This window comes from Acanthochromis polyacanthus, chromosome 12 (assembly GCF_021347895.1).
Source record: "Acanthochromis polyacanthus isolate Apoly-LR-REF ecotype Palm Island chromosome 12, KAUST_Apoly_ChrSc, whole genome shotgun sequence".
Taxonomy (NCBI): Eukaryota; Metazoa; Chordata; class Actinopteri; family Pomacentridae; genus Acanthochromis; species Acanthochromis polyacanthus.
In genome coordinates this window covers 8881894-8902593 of record NC_067124.1, presented here as the reverse complement: position 1 = coordinate 8902593, position 20700 = coordinate 8881894, and the positions used below count along the sequence as shown (strand labels likewise).

The following is a 20700-nucleotide window of genomic DNA, read 5'->3' as shown; positions in this document are numbered from 1 at the left end:
GGAACATGCTCTTGGAGCTCGTCATGCTACACTTCCCGTTCTGCAGCACTGATATTCTGACACTGATCGCCATCAAGCTGTCAACAACAGACAGGGACTAGGGTGCTGATGGTTGGTGGAATTGCTGGGAGAACCAAGCATAGTTTCCTTCATAAATAATTTTCACTCAACAGAAAAGATGAGCAGAAGCAGGATTTACTACTAATCCATGCCTGATTTTTCGAGAAGAAAAATTGAGATGAATGATCTCTAGTGTATGCAGGATCTGCCAGAGAGAAAGTGTGAAAGGCCAGCTCATAGCCTTGTAGGGCCCTGAGTTACAACCCAGTGAAGACTAGCTCTGGCCTTTATTCACTTCATGGAGAAGAATTCGGGTGATATGTTGCTCATGATCTTACTCGAGGGCTTCAGAGGAGTATTAGAAGTCATCTTATTATTTCACACTCTCAAGGCAATGAGCCAATCACAGCAAACATATGTTGTTCATTTGTTTGTTATGCCTCTTTGAAATCACCAGGAACAGTGTTTTCAATTCACAGTGACATACAAAGTACCGGGCTGCACAGTGCCGTAGTGGTTACCACTTTCGCCTTGCAGCAAGAAGATTCCTGGTTCAAATCCTGGGGTGGGCCTGGGATCTTTCTGCATGGCGTTTGCATGTTCTCCCTGTGCATGCGTGGGTTTTCTCCGGGCACTCCGGCTTCCTCCCACAGTCCAAAAATATGCTGAGGTTAACTGGTTACCCTAAATTGCCCGTAGGTGTGAATGTGAGTGTGATTGTTTGTCTGTATATGTAGCCCTGTGACAGACTGGTGACCTGTCCAGGGTGTCCACCGCCTTCACCTGAGTCAGCTGGGATAGGCTCCAGCACCCCCGGCAACCCTAATGAGGATAAAGCGGTGTATAGAGAATGGATGGATGGATACAAAGTACTGATTAAGGTGCCAGCAGGGATTCAGTTTGAGAAAGATTCATGCATGAACTAATTTGTTTTTATTTCAATGACAGATTTGTTAAACTATGGAAATCCATCATTGCTCTTGTGATAAAAATCATTTTGAAACAGGAAATGTATGATATTTAGATGATCATTGATGTAAGGCTGTCTGTAAACTCTGCTGAACCTCTAAGTCTATCTGTTTCTTCGCTCAACATGGCCTTTTCCCTTTCAAATATGAGTACAAGTACATTTTTGATACCAATTTATTATCTGAATCACCATTTTCATCAAAAGTAGCTTTATATCTGTCTTACAGAATAATTTCCAACACTGAAGTTAAAAAGATTTTGAAATAGCACAGCATGTATCTCTATAGACAAAAAGAGGTGTACAAAAGTAATGATGACACATGACATTTTTTCCAACTTTGTTCCACAACAAAGAAGCCAGAAAACCAATGGTTTCCTGTGTCTAAGGGAATTTCTGTGGGATTCCCATAGGATGAGGGATAAATGTCACTATTCATCACGTGACTGGGACAGGACAGGAAAAAAAGTGTGCAGGATGAGTATCATAATAAAAACGAACTCAATGCTAGCCATTCTATTGTCTTGTCTCTTAGTTTTTCTCTTTCATCTAATCTACTGGCAGGTTAGTTGGAACCTGTGTTCTTGCCACTTTCAATGCTCTGGCAAAAACACAAAGTAAACGAATAAAACAATGCACCAAAAATACACCAAAATCTCTGCAGGTCAGGAATTGTATTTTTTCTTTGTTTTTTACTTTGTCTTGATATTGTGGGATTGAGGATGGGAGTATTTTTTGGAGTGGGATTGGGCAGGAGTGAAAATCCACTCCCCTGTCACCATCTATTTGTACTATTGCATAGAAGTTAGATGCAATTTGTGCTCATTCCATACATTTTCCACAGTGGAAAAAAAATTCTGGTTACTTGGTCCAAAACTTTAATTTAGTAAATACTATTGACCTGACAATACTATACCTAGCAAGCACACTCTTCTGTAGCTTTTTATTGATTACACTAAATTCAGTGCTACCGCCAGCATCATAAATAATAATTTATAGCTTATGGAAGGAGGTGGTAATAGGGGTTGATAGATAGCCTGATTAAGACATTGCTTTGTGCTTACAGGACATATGTCTATACCAGCAGGACAGGGACTTAACCGATTAGTGTCAGCAGTGTCTGCTGTGTCTTTAAGCCACCTCGATACCTGTCAATCTTTGTGGTACTTTGATGAATGGTAAATGGTCTGTCCTTTTTTAGCACCTTGTTACCTTAGTGCTTTCGTTCACCTATTCACATACACATTCATACATTGGTGACATAGCTACCATGCAAGGTGCCTGCCTGCTTTAGGGAGCATCGAGTCAATGTCTTGGCCAAGGACACTTGGGGTGACATTTGTCAAAGGTTTTTTTTTTTCTTTTTCTTTTTTACAATCATTTAAAGTCTAAAATGTAATCTGGATGGCACTCTATAGCATACTGCAATGACTGGAAATATTCTAGCATATGAAATCAATATTTTGTGCAGAATGAGTGGTGCAGTCAGTGATAAAGTTCATACCACATGCTTACAGAAACATGCCCAGGCACACAGATACAGACATACTTGATTGAAAAAGTGTTACAGGTGTTGAAGAAATTTCACTCTTAGTCCTGCGAAGTTTGCTATAGTGGAGTGTTTATTGGTATTCTGGCATATGGTGGGCTTACCAACACAGAGTATGAGTCCGTGAAGGTAAGCCAGAACATTTCGAGAGCACCCATTTTATAGGGATGTTAAAGGGTGAAGCAGAGGGTAGGAAGGGGGCTACATGTAAACACAAGGGTGAACAGTGGTAAAGTGGCGTGTGGTTGGTTATTAGTAACAGAGGGTAAGACAAAAAGAACAAAGAGTAATTATTCAATCAAAGGATCTGTCAAACAGTTGCAAAAGTTAGTGAGTGTGTGTGTGTGTGTGTGTGTGTGTGTGTGTGTGTGTGTGTGTGTGTGTGTGTGTGTGTGTGTGTGTGTGTGTGTGTGTGGAGGGGGGGATCTGACAGACAGTAACAAATAGCAAAGATAAAAGATTTGTGGATAACTGTGGGGAATGGAATGAAGGGGGTGACATGTGACACTAGTAGCAAAAGGTGTGCTGTTTTCTTCATCACAGGAAATTGACATTCATATCTGCTCAACTATGTATTATTATTAAAGCAGTAAGCTTTTTGAACATTCATGTCATTGTGTTCATTACAGCATATTAATGTGCCTCAATTGTTTTTTAACAGTCAAAGTTACTTGGGAGTGTTCTTCATAGTGATTTTTGAGGTCTATTTAGCTTTAACCACAAACTGGGTGTAATACCTCTTCAGTGCAACTTTACGATTTTGGTGGAACTTTATCCATGGTGACTATTCGGATTAATAAATCATTACTAACAAAACATCATAGATTTGATCCTAAAGGATCAAGCCTTGTTGGAATTAAGGACGCAGCAAACATCTGATAGACTGTGGCTAACCATGAAAAGCTGAGCAACCAGTCAACCAACACAACACACACCACAGATAGTTTTATAAGCTAAAATATCTATGCAGTGAATCATTTAAAAACTTTTTTTTTTAAATCACAAACTACAATTTTTGGGGGGGTTCATTTAAATGCATGTGTTTTTTTCCTCAATTTGCTATTTTAAGTAGTCTTAGATGTAAAATAACAAATATGCCAATGACATATGGAAAATACCAGAAAATACCAAATACCAAATACCTAATTTATTTTCACATTTATTGTAATTGTGAAGGCTGCCTGGTTTAGTGGCAAGGGCTTTTCAAGTCAAGTGTACTACTATCTGATACTACATGCAGTCTAAGGATTGTGGTGCCAGCAGAACAGCAGATATGACCTTTTGCCCCAGCAAATTAATGAACTTGTATTCCGAGAAAGACGTATGGAAAAGAATTACTACATTAAAGTTTGGAATATAATAATTTTGAATCTAAAAACTAATAACAATTAGAAACTCAGATAAACTCTCATTAAGATGATACCAGCATAATGTCCTCAATGGAGTAATTTGTTTCTCTTTCTGTCTATTTTCCTCTCACTTATTCTACTTCATTTCCATATCTTAGTGTCCCACACAGACAAGTGGAAATTTTTCTCGTTTGCCTATTTCTGTTCAGACGTCCCTACTTAGACAGTCACCTCTCTAACAAAGATTCACCTTTCTGGAGTGATTCATCTTTCAGTAGAATTGTATATATTCTTAGTGGGAAATGTGTGTCATGTGTGAATGCAGTCATTCTAAATGCTCAGCTTTCCAATTATGGTACATCCCGTTTAACTGATGCTTCCTTCAAACTCATTATGGCATGCAAAATAGGGCTCTCCCATGAGATGAATACTAATGAAAGTAGAAACTTCTCTCCGGTTCAGCTGCTGTCAGAAGTCTTTCTGTTTAGATATTTCCTGACCGACCAACATAAACACAAAATAACTACCTGGATAAAGAGCATTATTAAAGATTTCACTAGTGAAATCACTCTAGGAAGCACTGATCAGAGTCAGCACGTTCAGTCGTCATCGCCATTGACGAGAGACCTGCAGTACTCGTGTCATTGTCTGTTCAGATTCCATCCACACTGCAAAGTCCTGCAGAGTGGTTTTAGTTGGAGTAAATAAAGCAAAGACTTAGAGTTACCTTTGACTGACATTGAGCCAGCAGAGCCTGGCCATAGGGCTAACCTAAACAAAACACTTCATTCTCTCACTATTCCTCCCCACTGCTTCCCACGGGCTTGATTGATTGATTCACTGGCCAATCAGAGTAAAATGATCACAGAACCTGCCTTCGGCCCAACTCTCCAGGCTTCCTCTTAATCCATTAATTTGCTGCCTGACAGAAGTATTCACTAGAGGGCTGTAGCTGTGAAGGCCCACACTTTTAAAAACATTTAACTGGCTCTCTGAAGAAAAGTGTTTTCCAGGGCTTCATACTGGAAGCATTCTAGTTTTTAAATCTTCCTTGGACTGAGTTGCATTCACTTTCATGAGAATAAAAAGTTATTCTCTACAGTACAAGAATATTAAAAGCTTACTTAGTTATGATTTGTTTTTCTCTTTCTGTTATTTTCTTCATAGAAACTGTTCACTGTTAGAACAAGGGTTGGATGCCTGGATTACTCTGGTTGAATATTCAGAACAAATGTGAACAACTGGATTACGAATTTCAACTCTTTATTAATGAGTCTTTTATGAAAGCCTGCGCACAAAAAAGCATAAAAAGCAGTTTAGTACTATTTCAAAACATTTTGGTAGTAATTGTCCAATCCTAATAACTTTTGAACCAGAGTAAAGACATACTTAAAGTAAAGACATACTGAAAGCAGCACATTCACTTCACAGCAATATCAGTATATGGTGTTCTTGAAAGAGTTCCAGAACTGTAGCTGTAGTTCCATTATCACGTCCAGAAATCATGTAATATATGCACACTTTATAACTTAAGATCTAAACATTTAACATGCCTAAAATGCTTGCTCTGTATTGTAAATGTATTTGTCATTTTTTGGGATATACAAGCAAACAAGAAATTTCCAGAAAATGTATTGTATGTGAAAAAAGTAAACTGTGCTACTAAAATTGACCTTAACCCTGACTATGCAAACATTTCACAGTATAGTCAGTACAATAAACATTGAGGAAAGGGAAATGAGGAAATCAGTTTAAAGAAAACATTACAATGTGTAAATACACAAATTGAGTCAGAAACTTCCTTACATCACTGCTCTACTGCTTATCAAGGCTCCCCAAACTATTTCTGTCATTTCTAAATTAAGAATCAACGAAACAGACTTGTTGTCAGTTCTGACTTTCATAGTACTACAAATTCAGGGTCTACAGAACTAGGGGGACTATGCATTGAGTGCTTAATTACTGGAGCAAAAGGTTCAGTAGATTGTAATACCACTGTAATTATTGATTGGAAAGCAAGTTCTTTGTACCTCCAAAACCAGTAAACATGACTTACTTCATAAAATGAAAGACTCAGAAAAAAAGGTAGAGAGGACTCATAAATGACAATCAATATATCAATAAGTGATGGTACATCTTCCTAAGGGAATGTCTAAGTTAGCTGAAGAAGCAGAGCTGAATATTGCTGTATAACCTCCTATATTATAGCACTTCTTTCTAGCAGTAACAAGCAAACCTGATATATAAGGCATTACAGTAATGGGCTATCCTGTTTAATATTGCAATCAAGACAACATTACTCGTTGGTGATCACAGATTACATTCAAACAATATTACAATAACAAGTTCCTGTCCAGTAGCACCTTGCCCTTGACATTTTGGGTAGTTCGTGTGTTTACAAGGAATTGAAAGAAACATGATGTCAGTTGTGTCTCAAGTGGAATGTGTTGGAGCTAGAGGCTTCTGCTAAAAAAAAATAATAATAATAATTAAAGTTTATTCATTTGTGTTGACTTGGGGAGTAAATTTTAGTAGCTCCATATTTTATTAGCTGTCTAATTTGCTGGATAGCTAATTATAGTCATGGGTCAGTAAAGATTCAGGAAACATCTGCGTTTTGTTCACAGTTTGGTGATAGATGGAGGCAACATTGTGAGAAAAACATTTCTAGAAGGCTCTTGTTTATAATGATGTAGCAACTACAATGAAAAATTAAGTTATGTGCTCTGATTTTGGGTGAAGAATTCATTTTTTGAACAGGTTTCTATTTAAAATATTTTTTTTTCTTTCAAAGTGATTATCAAATGTTTTAGGTTAGAAGTCATTTTCTAAAACCACCAGTCTGCTAGGGGTATTTCTTCTAGCTTTAATTGAATGCTCCATGCAGTTATCACTATTCCATCTTTTCAGTTTAACTCCTTACAGTGGCTAATCACATGTCTCCTTCTTTGACAGGGGGGATATTTGAGTCCATTGAAAGTGGCCCATCTGGTGCTGAGGAACTAGCCTTTAAATTTGCTTTAAACACAATCAACAGGAACAGAACCCTACTGCCAAACACCACACTGACCTACGACATCCAAAGGATAAACATCTATGACAGCTTTGAAGCCTCCAGAAAAGGTATTGATGTATTTTTTTTGGAGATCTGATTCAAGTGTCTGAATGCTCTTGGCATCATTATCAGGCATCATTATTAGGTGTGAAGAGTGGTTAAATCAAGATTTAACCACTCTTCACGCCTTTCCTCAGGTGAGCCCAATGACTCACATGATGATGAGTCATAGGTAGGAGGCTACTCATTGGGCCATTAAATCAATGACTCTCATTAGGCCCCCTATATTAGCATATTAATACCTCATTGGGATTCAACACCTGTTGTTGAAAGATTTCTTTAGTCTTTCAGTGGATACCATCAGCCTTAACCCCACCTTCATCTCCAGTGGTTTAAATACCTGGGACTCTCCAAACCAGTTTCAGAACTGAAGAAGCCGCTCGGATGAGAGGCGAAACGTCTTCAAGATCACAAGAATAATTCCAGTTGCCTGAACTAAACCCTTCACCACACATTTACAGGAACTTCTGCAACTGACTGGGAAGGCATTTTCTAAAGAATATTTGATTTCCACTGTGGAAAGAATGCCACAAGTGTGTTCAGCTGTTATGTCTGCCAAAGGTGGTATTTTGATGAGTCAAAAATTTAGAATACATTTTGAAATTTCTAAATTCTATCTGTCTTCAATTGTCTCTGTTTACATTTGAAGTGCTCAGCCGTTTCTCTTATATATCTCATATATGTGTGTGTGTGTGTGTGTGTGTGTGCGCGCGCGCGCGCGCACGCGCAGATGCACACATGGTATGCCATGGCAGTTCAAGTCCCCAGGCTTGTGATTTACAGTGTGGCTTAGATTGTGACAATTATAATCAGGAAAGGGAGAAATGGCTGAGCTCTTCAAATGTAAACAGAGAGAATTGATTGGTTCCAGGTAATGACTCAGTGGCAGTAAATCAAAGACCTGTTTGGCCCCTTGAGACAACCAATAAAGTGTTATAATCTATCAGTTTTGTGTGTTCATCAGGCTGACATTTAAAGTCTCTTATCAATTACAGGCCATTATATCCCGTCTTAGTGATTTATCCAACTCCCTTATATCAAATAAGGTAATTAGAGTGCACAGTCAAGCTAATACAAAGATGTGCAGTTGTTTGTACGTGTATGATGTGTCATCCAAATGCAATTTAACGAGAGCATGCTCAAACTTGTTCACAGCCATGGCTTTAACTTCAGTTTTTGGAAATGTAACACAATTTAGGTTGTGCAGTTGATATCAGTTGATATTTCAGTAGTATGCAATATATAAATATATGAGGTATGCATCTTTACAAACTAAATGGTCAGACATACAAAGACATTTTATTCCAAAAGAAATATACCCATGCTCAGAGATTTGCTCCCATTCCCATTGAAAAGAACACAAGTGATTCCTTTTCATTTCAGCGGTGTTGGATGGGGTCAAAGTCAGGACTTGATGCAGGCCAGTTCTTCTGCACCAAACTGGAGAAACATTTTTTGATTAAGAGGGCTTAATGCAAAGGGTATTATAATGCTGAAACAGGAAAGGGCCAAATTAAACTCAACACAGCATTTTTCTCAGAAAAATACAAACATGTTTGTATTTATTTGTTTTGTCTGTCAATCTGGGTTAATACACTCTTAAAGACCTTTAATATGAACTAGACTTTCCTGTTAAACAGAAAAGGCTGGTTTTATTCCATTTGCCCATCTCTCAGTACATCCTGACAACATTACCATTTATTCTTGTGAGGTTACAGGTCTTGAAAAGTAGTTTACAAATATGCAATTTAACAATAAGAGAGTTAAGCAATTTCCTCACTAAACTATTCTGATATCAGCAAATATCAGTCAAACAGGGGAAGATGCATGCACGTGCATTTGCGTATTTCAGTGGCAGATGAATGCACATTTGGTGCAGATTTAATTACCATACAATTTTATAGCTATTTAAACTTTTAAGAGGCAACTACATACACTAAATACCTTTATTGTCAAGATCAAAAAACTGTGCAGGTTTTACCTACTTTTATTAGTCTTCTGTAGTCTCTTGCGGTTTTGACTCACTCTACTTGGATCATATCCCCAATCAGTAGCTGATGATGAAACACAGGTCATGATGAAGACATTACATCCCAGTAGGCAGTCTTTTCTTCCAAGAATTATGTTCCTATACAAGTAAACTGCATTTTCAACTTCATTGTGAGGGTAATGCATTTTCTGCCAGGTTACATTTGTTTGTGTCACATATTCCTTTCTACACAAAATGTCTTTGAAATTAACTGTATAGTTTTCAAGCTGTTACATGATATGAGGTGGGTCTTGTCAATTTGAATACCAAGAAAATGGAGAGAAACTTTATTTAAAAGTGTTGTATTTTAACCTGAAGCATGATATTTTCGTCAATTTCTTCAAGTATTTTTGTTGCATAAACCTAACCAAACAGTCACTGAATATGAAACTTAAGCTAAAAATAGCTCAGTGAAATATGTATTCCACCACCACTTCCAAAAACAACATCCTCATGTAGACTTTTTTGCTTTTCTTTGTCATTGAATTTTTTTTTCAATGTCATTCAGTTACCTTACTGGAATAAAATATGTTTCCCTGAAAACATAACTAAGAATATAATTTAGCTGCATCGGAACATTACTTTTTGAGAGACAGGATTGCGATGGAAGGATGCTAACTCGTCAAATTGTTCCCCTCTCTAGCTTGTGACCAGCTTTCTCTTGGGGTGGCAGCTATATTTGGTCCCTCACACAGTTCCTCTGCCAATGCGGTCCAGTCCATTTGCAATGCCCTGGGGGTCCCACACATCCAGACCAAGTGGAAGCACCAGGTGTCAGACAACAGAGATGTGTTCTACGTAAGCCTCTATCCAGACTTCTCCTCCCTGAGCCGGGCCATCCTGGACCTGGTCCACTTCTTCAAGTGGAAGACGGTCACTGTGGTTTATGATGACAGCACTGGTAAGACCACAAACGCTTCATCTACCTTTGCTGATAGTTCCTCTGCTTTTTGTGTTTCATATCAATTGTTTGGCATTTACTAAGAGGGCAATTTTTCATTCTTGCATAAATCTTCGAGCATTGTTTGTGTTTTCTGTTTACTGTTCCTTCTCTTACTTTTGTTGATGATAGTGTGCTGGCAATCTAGTTAACATTTCCAAATGTAACAATTAAGTTAATGGGATTGTTTTTTGTTTGTTTTTTCAGACATCTGGCCATAGAAAAAGTAGTATAGTATACAAAATAATATTGCTGACCTAATGATGACATGACCTTACAAGGGTTAGGGTTCAGGACACGCAAGACAAGCACCAAATTGTTATTAATTGTCCTTTTTGGGAATAAAATCATGTCAGTCCATTCAACATGTTTCAAGACAGTTGAATTAAAACTTCTAAAGTCAACTTCATGGTGACACTTAGGGAAAACTATCACTAAAATCCATAGACTTCATCCTGACCTTGAAGTTAAGGATGTTGATCCAATACATTCAATAGCTGTTGAGATATCTGTAGATATTGGCATAAATATTCATAATTATAAAATTGGCAAACATTTTGTCCTTTCTTCGTGTGCTTTTGTCTTTAAGTTTTTAAATTACAAAAAAAATATTAAATTAAATATGAACACTTGGAACTATAACCTGCACTAACGTGGATTAGCAGTATTAACTTTAGCCCCTGAACAATTGAGTATGGTCACCATTTGCAGATTGTGAAATTAAAAATTATGAGACAGCAGAAGACCTTTTCTTGTTACTCAGGGAGAGACACCTTGCTCATACTTTGCTGTTGTTACAGTTCAGGTGAGTGGGTGTCAAATACGCCAGCAGGCTGGGTACATGTATCGTATGCCAGAGGTCAGGGTGTGTGCCAGCCTGAAAACAGGCTGCCAGGCCTCCCAGAACACCATCCAACAGACACACTGGGACCAGTTTGGCCTGGATCCCAGTACTGGAGCACTGGTTCACTGTGTTTAATGTTCAGGCCACGTAAGCCCCACTCTCTGGTGTCATGCTATACGTAGAATACAAACAAGCAGTCGACCACTTGACTTGAGTCACTCACATAGATATACAGTACTATGATGAGAGTGGTGAAAAGTAACTAAGTAGATCTGATCAAGGGCAGAGAGATTGTAACTCCATCACTCAAGTGCTTGTGTAGCTCAAGGATCAAAGAGTGCATTGTCTTTGAGTGACAAGAATACTATTAGCTATTTTTTAACTTCAGACATTTTGACATTTCACAGCAGGATAAACACAGGTGTATTTAATATAACAACAACAACAACAACAACAATAATAATAACAATAATAATAGCCAGAATTCAGTATATTGGTATTGTTCTTGCACACATTATTGGGATACTTCAATACAATGAAGCTGCCATTTATATCACTAACACCTGTCACTTTGCTAACTTTGCTGATTATGACCGTAGTATTCACAATAGTAGCTACAGCCCTGAAAACAAATAATGATCTTATCAAATATGATAGATTTTGTTAGAGAGTAAACTACTTAACTATTTGAAGGAGGGCTTCTTGCACCATGATTGATTTTACTTTGGACATTTAAAATCTAAAAATATCTTTACTTTGCAACTCCAGATTTCTTTTTCTGGTCTTTTTATTTATTTATTTATTTTCAGTTTTTCCTGTTAGTTTTCACAACAGATGAAGTGACACTTTCCCATAAATCTCTGCAGACTAAGCCAGGTCTAAGAGAACGAGGCATGTCAGAATTAGAAGGGTTTCCAAATTGGACAGGTTAATAGTAGTAAGTCAGCTGGCACAGGGAATGGAAGTTATCCCCTAGATAATCATAAAATCCAGATAGATGATTGTGTGGATTTCAAGATTCAAGATCTTTAATGTCATACACACAGCAGAAACAAAGTGGTCAGCCTGAGTAATTACATTCTTATTTTGCAGGTTCCCTTCACACAACAGAAATAACAACAACAATAACAACAATGTTACAACCCTGGCTCGTGTAGTGGGTAAGGGAAGTAACATAAGAGCCAGATGGTTATGGCTTTAAAGATATTTATTATAAAGAAATGAAAATGAGGTACAAAATAAAATAAAAACGGAGGACACTAGTCACGACGTAAAAATAAATATAAATGAGAACAAAAAGAGACTCTAAACTAGAGCTATCAATTTAACAAAAAGATCCTAAATGTACCCAATAAACCTAAACACAGCGTGTGTAACCAACAGCAACGAAAAAGACTAGTGCCTCCACAATAACAGAGCGACCGGATGGCTAACAAAGTTTCTAAGACGATGAGGCACATGGGCAAGACTGGAGTACAGTGACAAGCCGTCATTCCTCAGGCACGCCGGCTTCTTATGCTGAATCTGGGTTGCACCGGATTGACTGACGAGGGACAGCAGCTGATTCCAATTACCCAGCACAGGTGGGGCGGATTGCCGGCAGCCTGGGAAGATTTAACAGTCACCCACACACACGTACGCACAAGCACTCACGCACACACACAAAGCACAGGGGAGGAGCGCACACACAAACACCGGGGAGGAGCCAGAATACGGCTATGGCCGTAACAAACAAAACGATATAAAAATAAATTAGAATTAAAAAAAATAAAAATAGTTACAAAATAATTTTCTGTGCAAATGTTGGCATTTTGTGCAATGCTGTCATATGTAAACAGGCAAGAGATATGTGCAAAGGCATCAAATATGTGCAAAATATTGCTATTTATAGATATTGCTGATGAGTCAGTGATTTAGTAACCTGATGGCCTGTGAATAGAAAATGTTTTTTAGTCTGATGGTTCTTGCTTTCATACTCATGTAGCGTCTGCCAGACAGCAGGAGAGTGAAAAATGTGTGCTGTGGGTCGGTGTGGTGCTTGGTGATGCTGTGGGCTCTCTTTGTGACCCAGGTGACGTAAATGTCCTGTAGTTGAGGGAAGACTGCTCCACAGATGAACTGTGATGTCTTAATGACACACTGGAGAGCCTTCCTGTCCTTAGTGCTGCAGTTTGGTCACTCCTGGTTGATACTGGAAAATGGCCAAAATCTGGCAGCTCAACTGTTATTTCACTTACAGTTTTTAGGGGATTGCTACTCCTGATTAACTTCTAAATGATCTATGATCTGGCTTTCAAATAATTGATTGGTTATCTGGAATGCCAGAAATTTTGTTCAGCGGTCTTGCAGTTTTAAGCAGTTTCAGTTTCCAGAGAGTGCATTGGGTGTGTAATGTATGCTGGCATCTTGTTTAAACAGAACTTTACTGGACTTGTCAATGGACAAACCTCAATACATTTATGGGGCAAACCCATACTGCCACCCTAGTCAAACACAGTATTGCATTGCAAAGCACCAGATCCACTGATAATCCATATAAGGAAGAAGAAACCATTAAATTTCTGCAAACACATTCAGTAAGCACAGGATCAAATGTACAGTCGGAGCACAGTGTGAGCACAGATATTGAAGGATTAACAGCTAATTAAAATGTGTAGCATGAGTTGCCACCACACACATGAATAATTGTGTCTTTTAGACTTTAATCTCCATGCACAAGATAGCATACAATAATTCCGTGTACATATTTTAAGGCTACCCATGTGAAAGTCCAACAAATTTAGACTTGCTTTTCCAGCCACACTGACTTTTTCAGAGATATTAGACAAAAAACAATACCTATTAGCACTATGGTACCTAATTGCCATTTAGTAAAATATTTGATGCAGAACACAGATATTTTTAGGGACTCCTCCACAACACATCGATATCTAAAAATATTTAAGCTTGTGAGCATTAAGAAAAACATATAAACATTCATTGTGAAAGCAACTGGCTAAAATATGTCAGATTTAGCAAGCAATTTGAGTCCAATAATAAATGTTGCTTGAGTTGTCAATTTAATATTGCTCACCTATCAACAGGTGAATTTGTGTCAGAACCCAAATGTCTCAAGAGAATCCTGAAAACGAAACTCAAAAACAGTATGGATGTGTAATGTATGTGTGAGCATGTGTATATAGAGAAGGTTGAGGGGTGGGACTGCAGGTCTTGCAGGCACCTTAAGGGAGGAATTGATTGTCGTTGTTCCCACCACCTTTGTAATTAAGTTGTAAAGTGGACAGAGCTAATTCTCTATGGGGTTAATGAAGGCTTGATTTTCTGTCTTGGTGACCGGAAATGAGATCCTGGCTCAACCTCCAAGCAACTTTACTTTGTCAGTGTCACCATATACACAGGTGACTTGATAGGGAGGGCAGATAGTATCAGTGGTGGACATTGAGGGCAAACAGAAATCGGATCTGAATGCAGTTCTTGAGGAGACCTTTACAGGATCATAATTTACATGTATTCTTGTTACATTGCTAAGAATGTTTCTTTTCCAGCTCAAAGTATGTAAAGCAGGATGTTTCTATTCAGCAGATTCTCGCAGCTTCTTCCCTTGAACCCCCCATTTGCTGTTCTTGACCATGTCACTTTTGGTGAATGGGATATAAAGGGGGTAGAAAAATAATCTCTCTCTATGTGCTACTTTTCTGCAAGCGGGAAGCAAACAAGCAAATCAATAACCTTAATGGGACTCCTCTAACAGCTCAACTTCATAATAGCAAAACTGAGATGGCAGCAGCATGTGTTATAGCTCTCCCAGCCAGCCATAACATCCATACAACTACCTGGAATGCTGCTGCTGCTATTACAGCTGCTGCTGGAACAAAGTTTGATTACATCATGAGGGATGACACACTACTAAAAACAAAGTCTTGGGAAAAACTGCTTCTTTCTGCTGTTTACATTATAGATTTCATACTACCATTTGTCCATGACTAAACAACACATCGTGTTTCCAATTAGAGAATGGCTTACTTTGGGAAAAACTGGAAAAAGAAAGTATGTGGAGACTGGAATATAATACCAATACTAATACGACTACTACTACTACCACTACTACTACTACTACTACCACTACTACTACTAATAATAATAATTTGTAATGCAATTTTCATTTCAGCAAAATCTCAGAGTGTGACATTAAAAATATAAAAGGACAGGATCTGCTTTATTTTGCCGGAAAGATGCCCCAGTGGATCTACCACATGACTGTGTTTCACCAATCAGACGAAGCAACCAAAATCACGTGACTCGGTTTCACCAGACGTCGCCAAGCGGTCACATTAGCGGCATAGCAGCACAAACTCTTCACACATAACAGACAGGGAATGAAACAACAGAGGCATTTTTGAGAAACTTGATCTTGCTTCGGAGTCCGACAACATTAGCATAGCATTAGCATGGATATCTCTGGCTTTTGTCTTCTGTTTACTAGCATGGGCAACGTGAAGCGGGAGGTCAGGCTTGATAGGTCTATGTGATACAGCGGGGGTACAGCATTCATATACAGTCTATGTCATAGACTATGAGCATGCAGTATCTTGTCACTGCAAGTAGTTTGCACTGTTCAAACATGCAAACATTACCTTTCTACAGGTATTTCTTTCAAAAGCTTTATGTTGTGAAAGAGTGAGATTTGGAAATTTGTGTTTTTTGTGCCCTAACTTGTCATTTTGTAAAGATGTTTATTTTTGCTATTTTTTTATTTCACTATTTGGAAATAACATAATTTGCACATTATTTTACCTTTCTGTCTGTCATAATTTCTAAAAAATAAATCGGACATTACAATCAAACAGTGACTCAGTACTGTCAGTACTTAAGCAGTCTTTTCACCAAACACTTTTTTACTCTTTCTTGAGTAATTTTTTGGCTGACTACTTTTTACTTCTACTTGAGTAATATTATTTTGAAGTAACGTTACTCTTACTAAAGTAGAGTTTTTGGCTACTCTACCCACCTTTGAATATAAACCAACCAAACTCGAGCCACAAAAGCAAGGATTTACTAAGAACCAAGGAGACGGCGAGGATAAACAACAGAAGACAACCAGAAACAAGGCTACGGGGTGATAATTAATATTCCAACAAAATGGCTGACTTAAAAATGCAAAAATCCAGATGGACAGGGGGCAGGCAGGCTTAGAAGATCAGTGGTCTGGAAGACGCACACCAATGCCGCAAATCGTGCGGCGGGGATTGGTGGAGGTGACTGGAGGAAAAGCCCGTGAGGGAGTCAGGTCCTCTATGGAGGGGTCCAGGCAACTGGCAGGTTGGCTGGGACTTGTTTCAGCTTCTTCAGGAAATGCAGTCTCTGCTGGGACCTATATTGCCTAATGCAGGGATGAATTGAACGTTATTTCATTCAGTCGTTTGACCGAAGGGCCGGTCCACATCTGGGCCAGTGCGCTGGTATTTATTAAATAATTTTGTTTATTTATCCATATGGGGCTGAATGGGATGAGCGTCCAACCATTCATAAGCCCTGTACAGGCACGCAGGCACGCAGGCCCACATGCGTCACACCACACGCACGCTCAGCCCCGCCCTCAGTTGACAGCTCTGGGCTGAGTAGACAGTGTTGCCAACTTAGCGACTTTCTCGCTAAATCTAGCGACTTTCCAAAGTGTCCAAGCGACTTTTTTTGTCAAAAGCGACGAGCGACAAATCTAGTGACTTTTTGTGCCGTTTTGGAGACTCTGACAGGAGTCGATTGCACAGGTGGGCTGGTCTGGTCCAAAAAAGTCCGGGGCCGAATTTGACTCCAAATCCGGCCCTGGCCTAAAGTATTCGCTCACCTGCCTTGACTTGCATATGAATGCAAGTGACATCCCATTCCTAATCCATAGGGTTCAATTTGATGTCGGTCCACCTTTTGCAGCTGTAACAGCTTCAACTCGTGCTTTACACCACTGCATCTGATGCTTTGCATTGCACTTGGTGATGTATGGCTTGGATGCAGCTGCTCGGCCATGGAAATCCATTCCATGAAGCTCTGCGCACTGTTCTTGAGCTAGTCTGAAGGCCACATGAAGTTTGAAGGTCTGTAGCAATTGACTCTGCAGAAAGTTGGCCACCTCTTGGCACTATGCGCCTCAGCATTCGTTGACCTCGCTCCGTCAGTTTAAGTGGCCTACCACTTGGTGGCTGAGTTGCTGTCATTTCCACACACTTCCACTTCCTTATAATCCAGCTGACAGTTGACTGTGGAATATTTGGGAGAGAGGAAATATCATGACTGGATTTGTTGCACAGGTGGCATCCTCTCACAGTTCCACTCTGGAATTCACTGAGCTCTTGAGAGCGACCCATTCTTTCACAAATGTTTGTAAAAGCAGTCTGCATTCCTAGGTGCTTGATTTTATACACCTGTATCCATGGAAGTGATTGGAACACCTGATTCTGATGATTTGGATGAGTGAGCAAATACTTTGTGTGTGTGTGTGTGTATATATATATATATATACACATATATCCCGTTAAGCTTCCGTCAATTTTCGCCTGAAATTTCTACTGAAGATGTACAGAAAGTAAATTGAATGCTGTTCTTGAACTGTTTGGAGTACAGGCATGGTTGGGGTCTCCTTTGAAAACTGACAACCTGAATTTTCACCCAGTGCAGTCAGAATTACTGTAGGTGCTACTGGCACAGAGTATTTTATGTTGGAACACACTGAATTAGGATGACTTTTATTCTCGCCTAAATTTTTTCCCTAATAAAACACCTGAAAATAAGTGTGGCAGCACTGTGACAGCTTGAAAACACAAAAAGGCAACAGCCTGGGGTCTTACATAGTTCAGGTCAAAATTTCAGAGCAATACTACAAGAAATGAGTGTTTCACACATGTATTTGTACTGCTATGGCCAGGCGCTGTCAATTTTGGACACCCTCTGTACACCCTTTTGCACACCCTGGGCAAAAATGGTATATGTTCGTTTTTCAGCCTGTTTTCACATTATTTTCACTCCAAAAACTCATAAAGAACTCAAAAAAGGAACTTCAGAGCAGCTCCAGTGTGTATCAGACACAGAGACTGGGAGGGACAGACAGAGAGGCTCCTGCTGCAGCCTGCAGCCGAGGTGTGAAATGTCACACAACCCTGCTGGCAGAGGCTCTATTTATATCCTGCTATTCAGCAGGCTCATTGGCTACAAGCCCTGTCAGTCAAACGTTTCCTCCGACGTGATTTGCTCAGAATTTACTGACGAAATGAGGTAGGTCCAGATCGGTCAATCTCGGCTACGGTTGGCCGTTTAGGCCTCGGAGGCAGGCCAGAGTCACTTGATTGGTTGAAATTCGGTGTAAACATAAAGGATAGACTTCAGTCGCCATTTTGAGTGCAAGACCGCATGGATATGTGAATGCTGAATAAAAATATGAACAGAAATACAGTGAATATGAAACGCACAGCGCCACCATGCGCCGCGTGTGCGCGCACGGAGCCGAGCTATTTGTGGATTATTTACTTATTTCAAGACATGTTTTGGACAAAATATTATACTTGCTAGTATTGTCTGGATGCCAAAGCTTGGATTCTGGCCGGTTTTTGTGGATTATTTTCATCTTTGACCAGTAAAAGAGCGTCATAAGGTGAGTTGTGCCTTTTAAATGTTTTGTTGTTTGTTGGAGAAATGTGTTTATATTACCCGCTGTGGTAATCACATCTGAAAGTGGTTTATACCGGCGGATTCATGAGAATCTAAGCTTTCCATGGGTGTACAGTGTTTGTATAATCGCGTTTGCAGCTTCAGACATTCAAGGAAATGTTTATGCAGATCTCAAAGTGTCCCGCGGGTGGAACACTGAAGCGCAATGGGATATATATACATATATGTATGTATCTATATGTGTGTGTGTGCGTGTGTGTGTGTGTGTGTGTTTGTTTTCGTCCTTAGCTTGAATTCTTGTGTCCATGGTGTTTAAAGAGAGGACAGGGTTGATAGGAATAGGTGTTTCGCTTTTGACATGGTATTTCCCAGAGGGGCAGGATTTAGTGCCTGTGGACATGATGCTCCATTGTTGGCTTCTGCACAAGGGTTGGTCCATTTTAGCAAGAAGAATCCAGAATGTCTCTGAGGGCAGATCAGAATCCTTGGACATAATCAAAGGCAGAAGGTTAGTGCAAATGCTGTGATAAATTAGCAACTTAGCTTACAACTGCATATTGTCTAATTATTACGACTTATTGCATTTACTTGGACTGACATAAATCATTGTCGGAACAATTCCGCAATTTGGCTCCATCCATCCATCCATCCATCCATCCATCCATTCTCTACACACCGCTTTATCCTCACTAGGGTCGCGGGGGGTGCTGGAGCCTATCCCAGCTGACTCAGGTTAAGGCAGGGAACACCCTGGACAGGTCTCCAGTCTGTTGCAGGGCTACATATACAGACAAACAATCACACTCACATTCACACCTACGGGCAATTTAGAGTAATCAATTAACCTCAGCATTATTCCGGAACCTGCACCTGTGAAAGTGGCTGCAAAGTTTGGTGTCTCTTACCTGTTTTCAGTTTTCATGCATGCACAGGGAGAACATGCAAACTCCATGCAGAAAGAACCAGGGATCTTCTTGCTGCAAAGCGAAAGTGCTAACCACTACTCCACTGTGCAGCCCTGGCACCAACCATAGAAATGGCGCTTCGCCTACTTTTTTTACTCTTTATTTCAGAACTTTTAAAATTCTCATCTGGCAACCTGTTCAACCACGGCTCTATTGTTTACACTCGAGATCAGCTGTTGGCGCTGAGCCAGATCAGGCCACAGCTGTGGGAGAAACCAGACATCCCAGCGGAGCTCCTCAGGAGGAGGAGGGGAACCTGGGCGGGAGTGAAGCGTCGGGAGAAGAGGAGACGCTACAAGCCGCCCGTTCGATCCTTGAAAATGGGAAATGTGAGGTCTCTCCCAAACAAGATGGAAGAGCTGACGGCGCTGGTCAGGCAGTGGGAGTATAGAGAGAGCAGCCTCTTGATGCTTACTGAGTCATGGCTGAACGAACAGACCCCGGACTCGGTTCTAACTCTGGATGGATTCCATCTCGTCAGAGCGGACTGGGACGTGAGGGAGTGTGGTAAGAGGAGGGGAGGGGGCCTGGCGATGTATGTGAATGAGAGATGGTGTAATGCTGGACACATCAGCGTAAAACAGCGGCTCTGCACTAAAGATGTAGAATTACTGGCGGTCAGTCTACGTCCGTTCTATCTGCCCCGGGAGTTTTCACATGTAATAGCTGTTACTGTGTACATCCCCCCCTCGGCTGATGCGGCTGCAGCCTTTGAATGCATCCACAGTGAAGTGTCCCAGCTGCAAACATCTCACCCTCAGTCTCTTATTATCGTCTCAGGAGACTTTAATCATGCATTGCTCTCTGCCACTCTCCCCACGTTCACTCAGTATGTGACATGCCAGACCAGAGAAACCCTGGACCTACTGTATGCAAACATCAAAGATGCATACAACTCCTCCCCCCTCCCCCCGGTGGGCTGCTCAGATCACAACCTGGTAAGACTGCAGCCCATTTACATACCAATGGTGAAGAAAAAAAAACCCCACCATAAGGTATGTGAAGAAGTGGTCTAACAAGGCCACTGAGGCGCTGCAGGACTGTTTTGAGACCACAGACTGGGATGTGCTGTGTGGTCCACATGGGGAGGACATCGATGCACTGATAGACAATATCACGGACTACATTAACTTCTGTGCAGAGAACATCATACCGACCAGGAAAGTACGGTGCTTCTCTAACAGCAAACCCTGGGTGACCCCAGAACTGAAGGCCCTGCTGAAGGA

General features: G+C 40.1%; 1 protein-coding gene across 7 annotated transcripts in view; it reads left to right on the top strand.

Annotated features, from left to right (window-relative positions):
- Positions 1–20700, top strand: part of grik2 (glutamate receptor, ionotropic, kainate 2) — a 578538-nt gene that overhangs the window by 126695 nt on the left and 431143 nt on the right. For 6 of the 7 annotated variants that reach the window (XM_051957244.1, XM_051957249.1, XM_051957243.1 and 3 more), the window contains 2 exons: positions 6881–7048; positions 9713–9970. In XM_051957244.1, the coding sequence (XP_051813204.1) occupies positions 6881–7048; positions 9713–9970 (426 nt within the window). The remainder of the gene's footprint in view (positions 1–6880; positions 7049–9712; positions 9971–20700) is intronic. The other variant, XM_051957247.1, reaches the window with a different exon arrangement.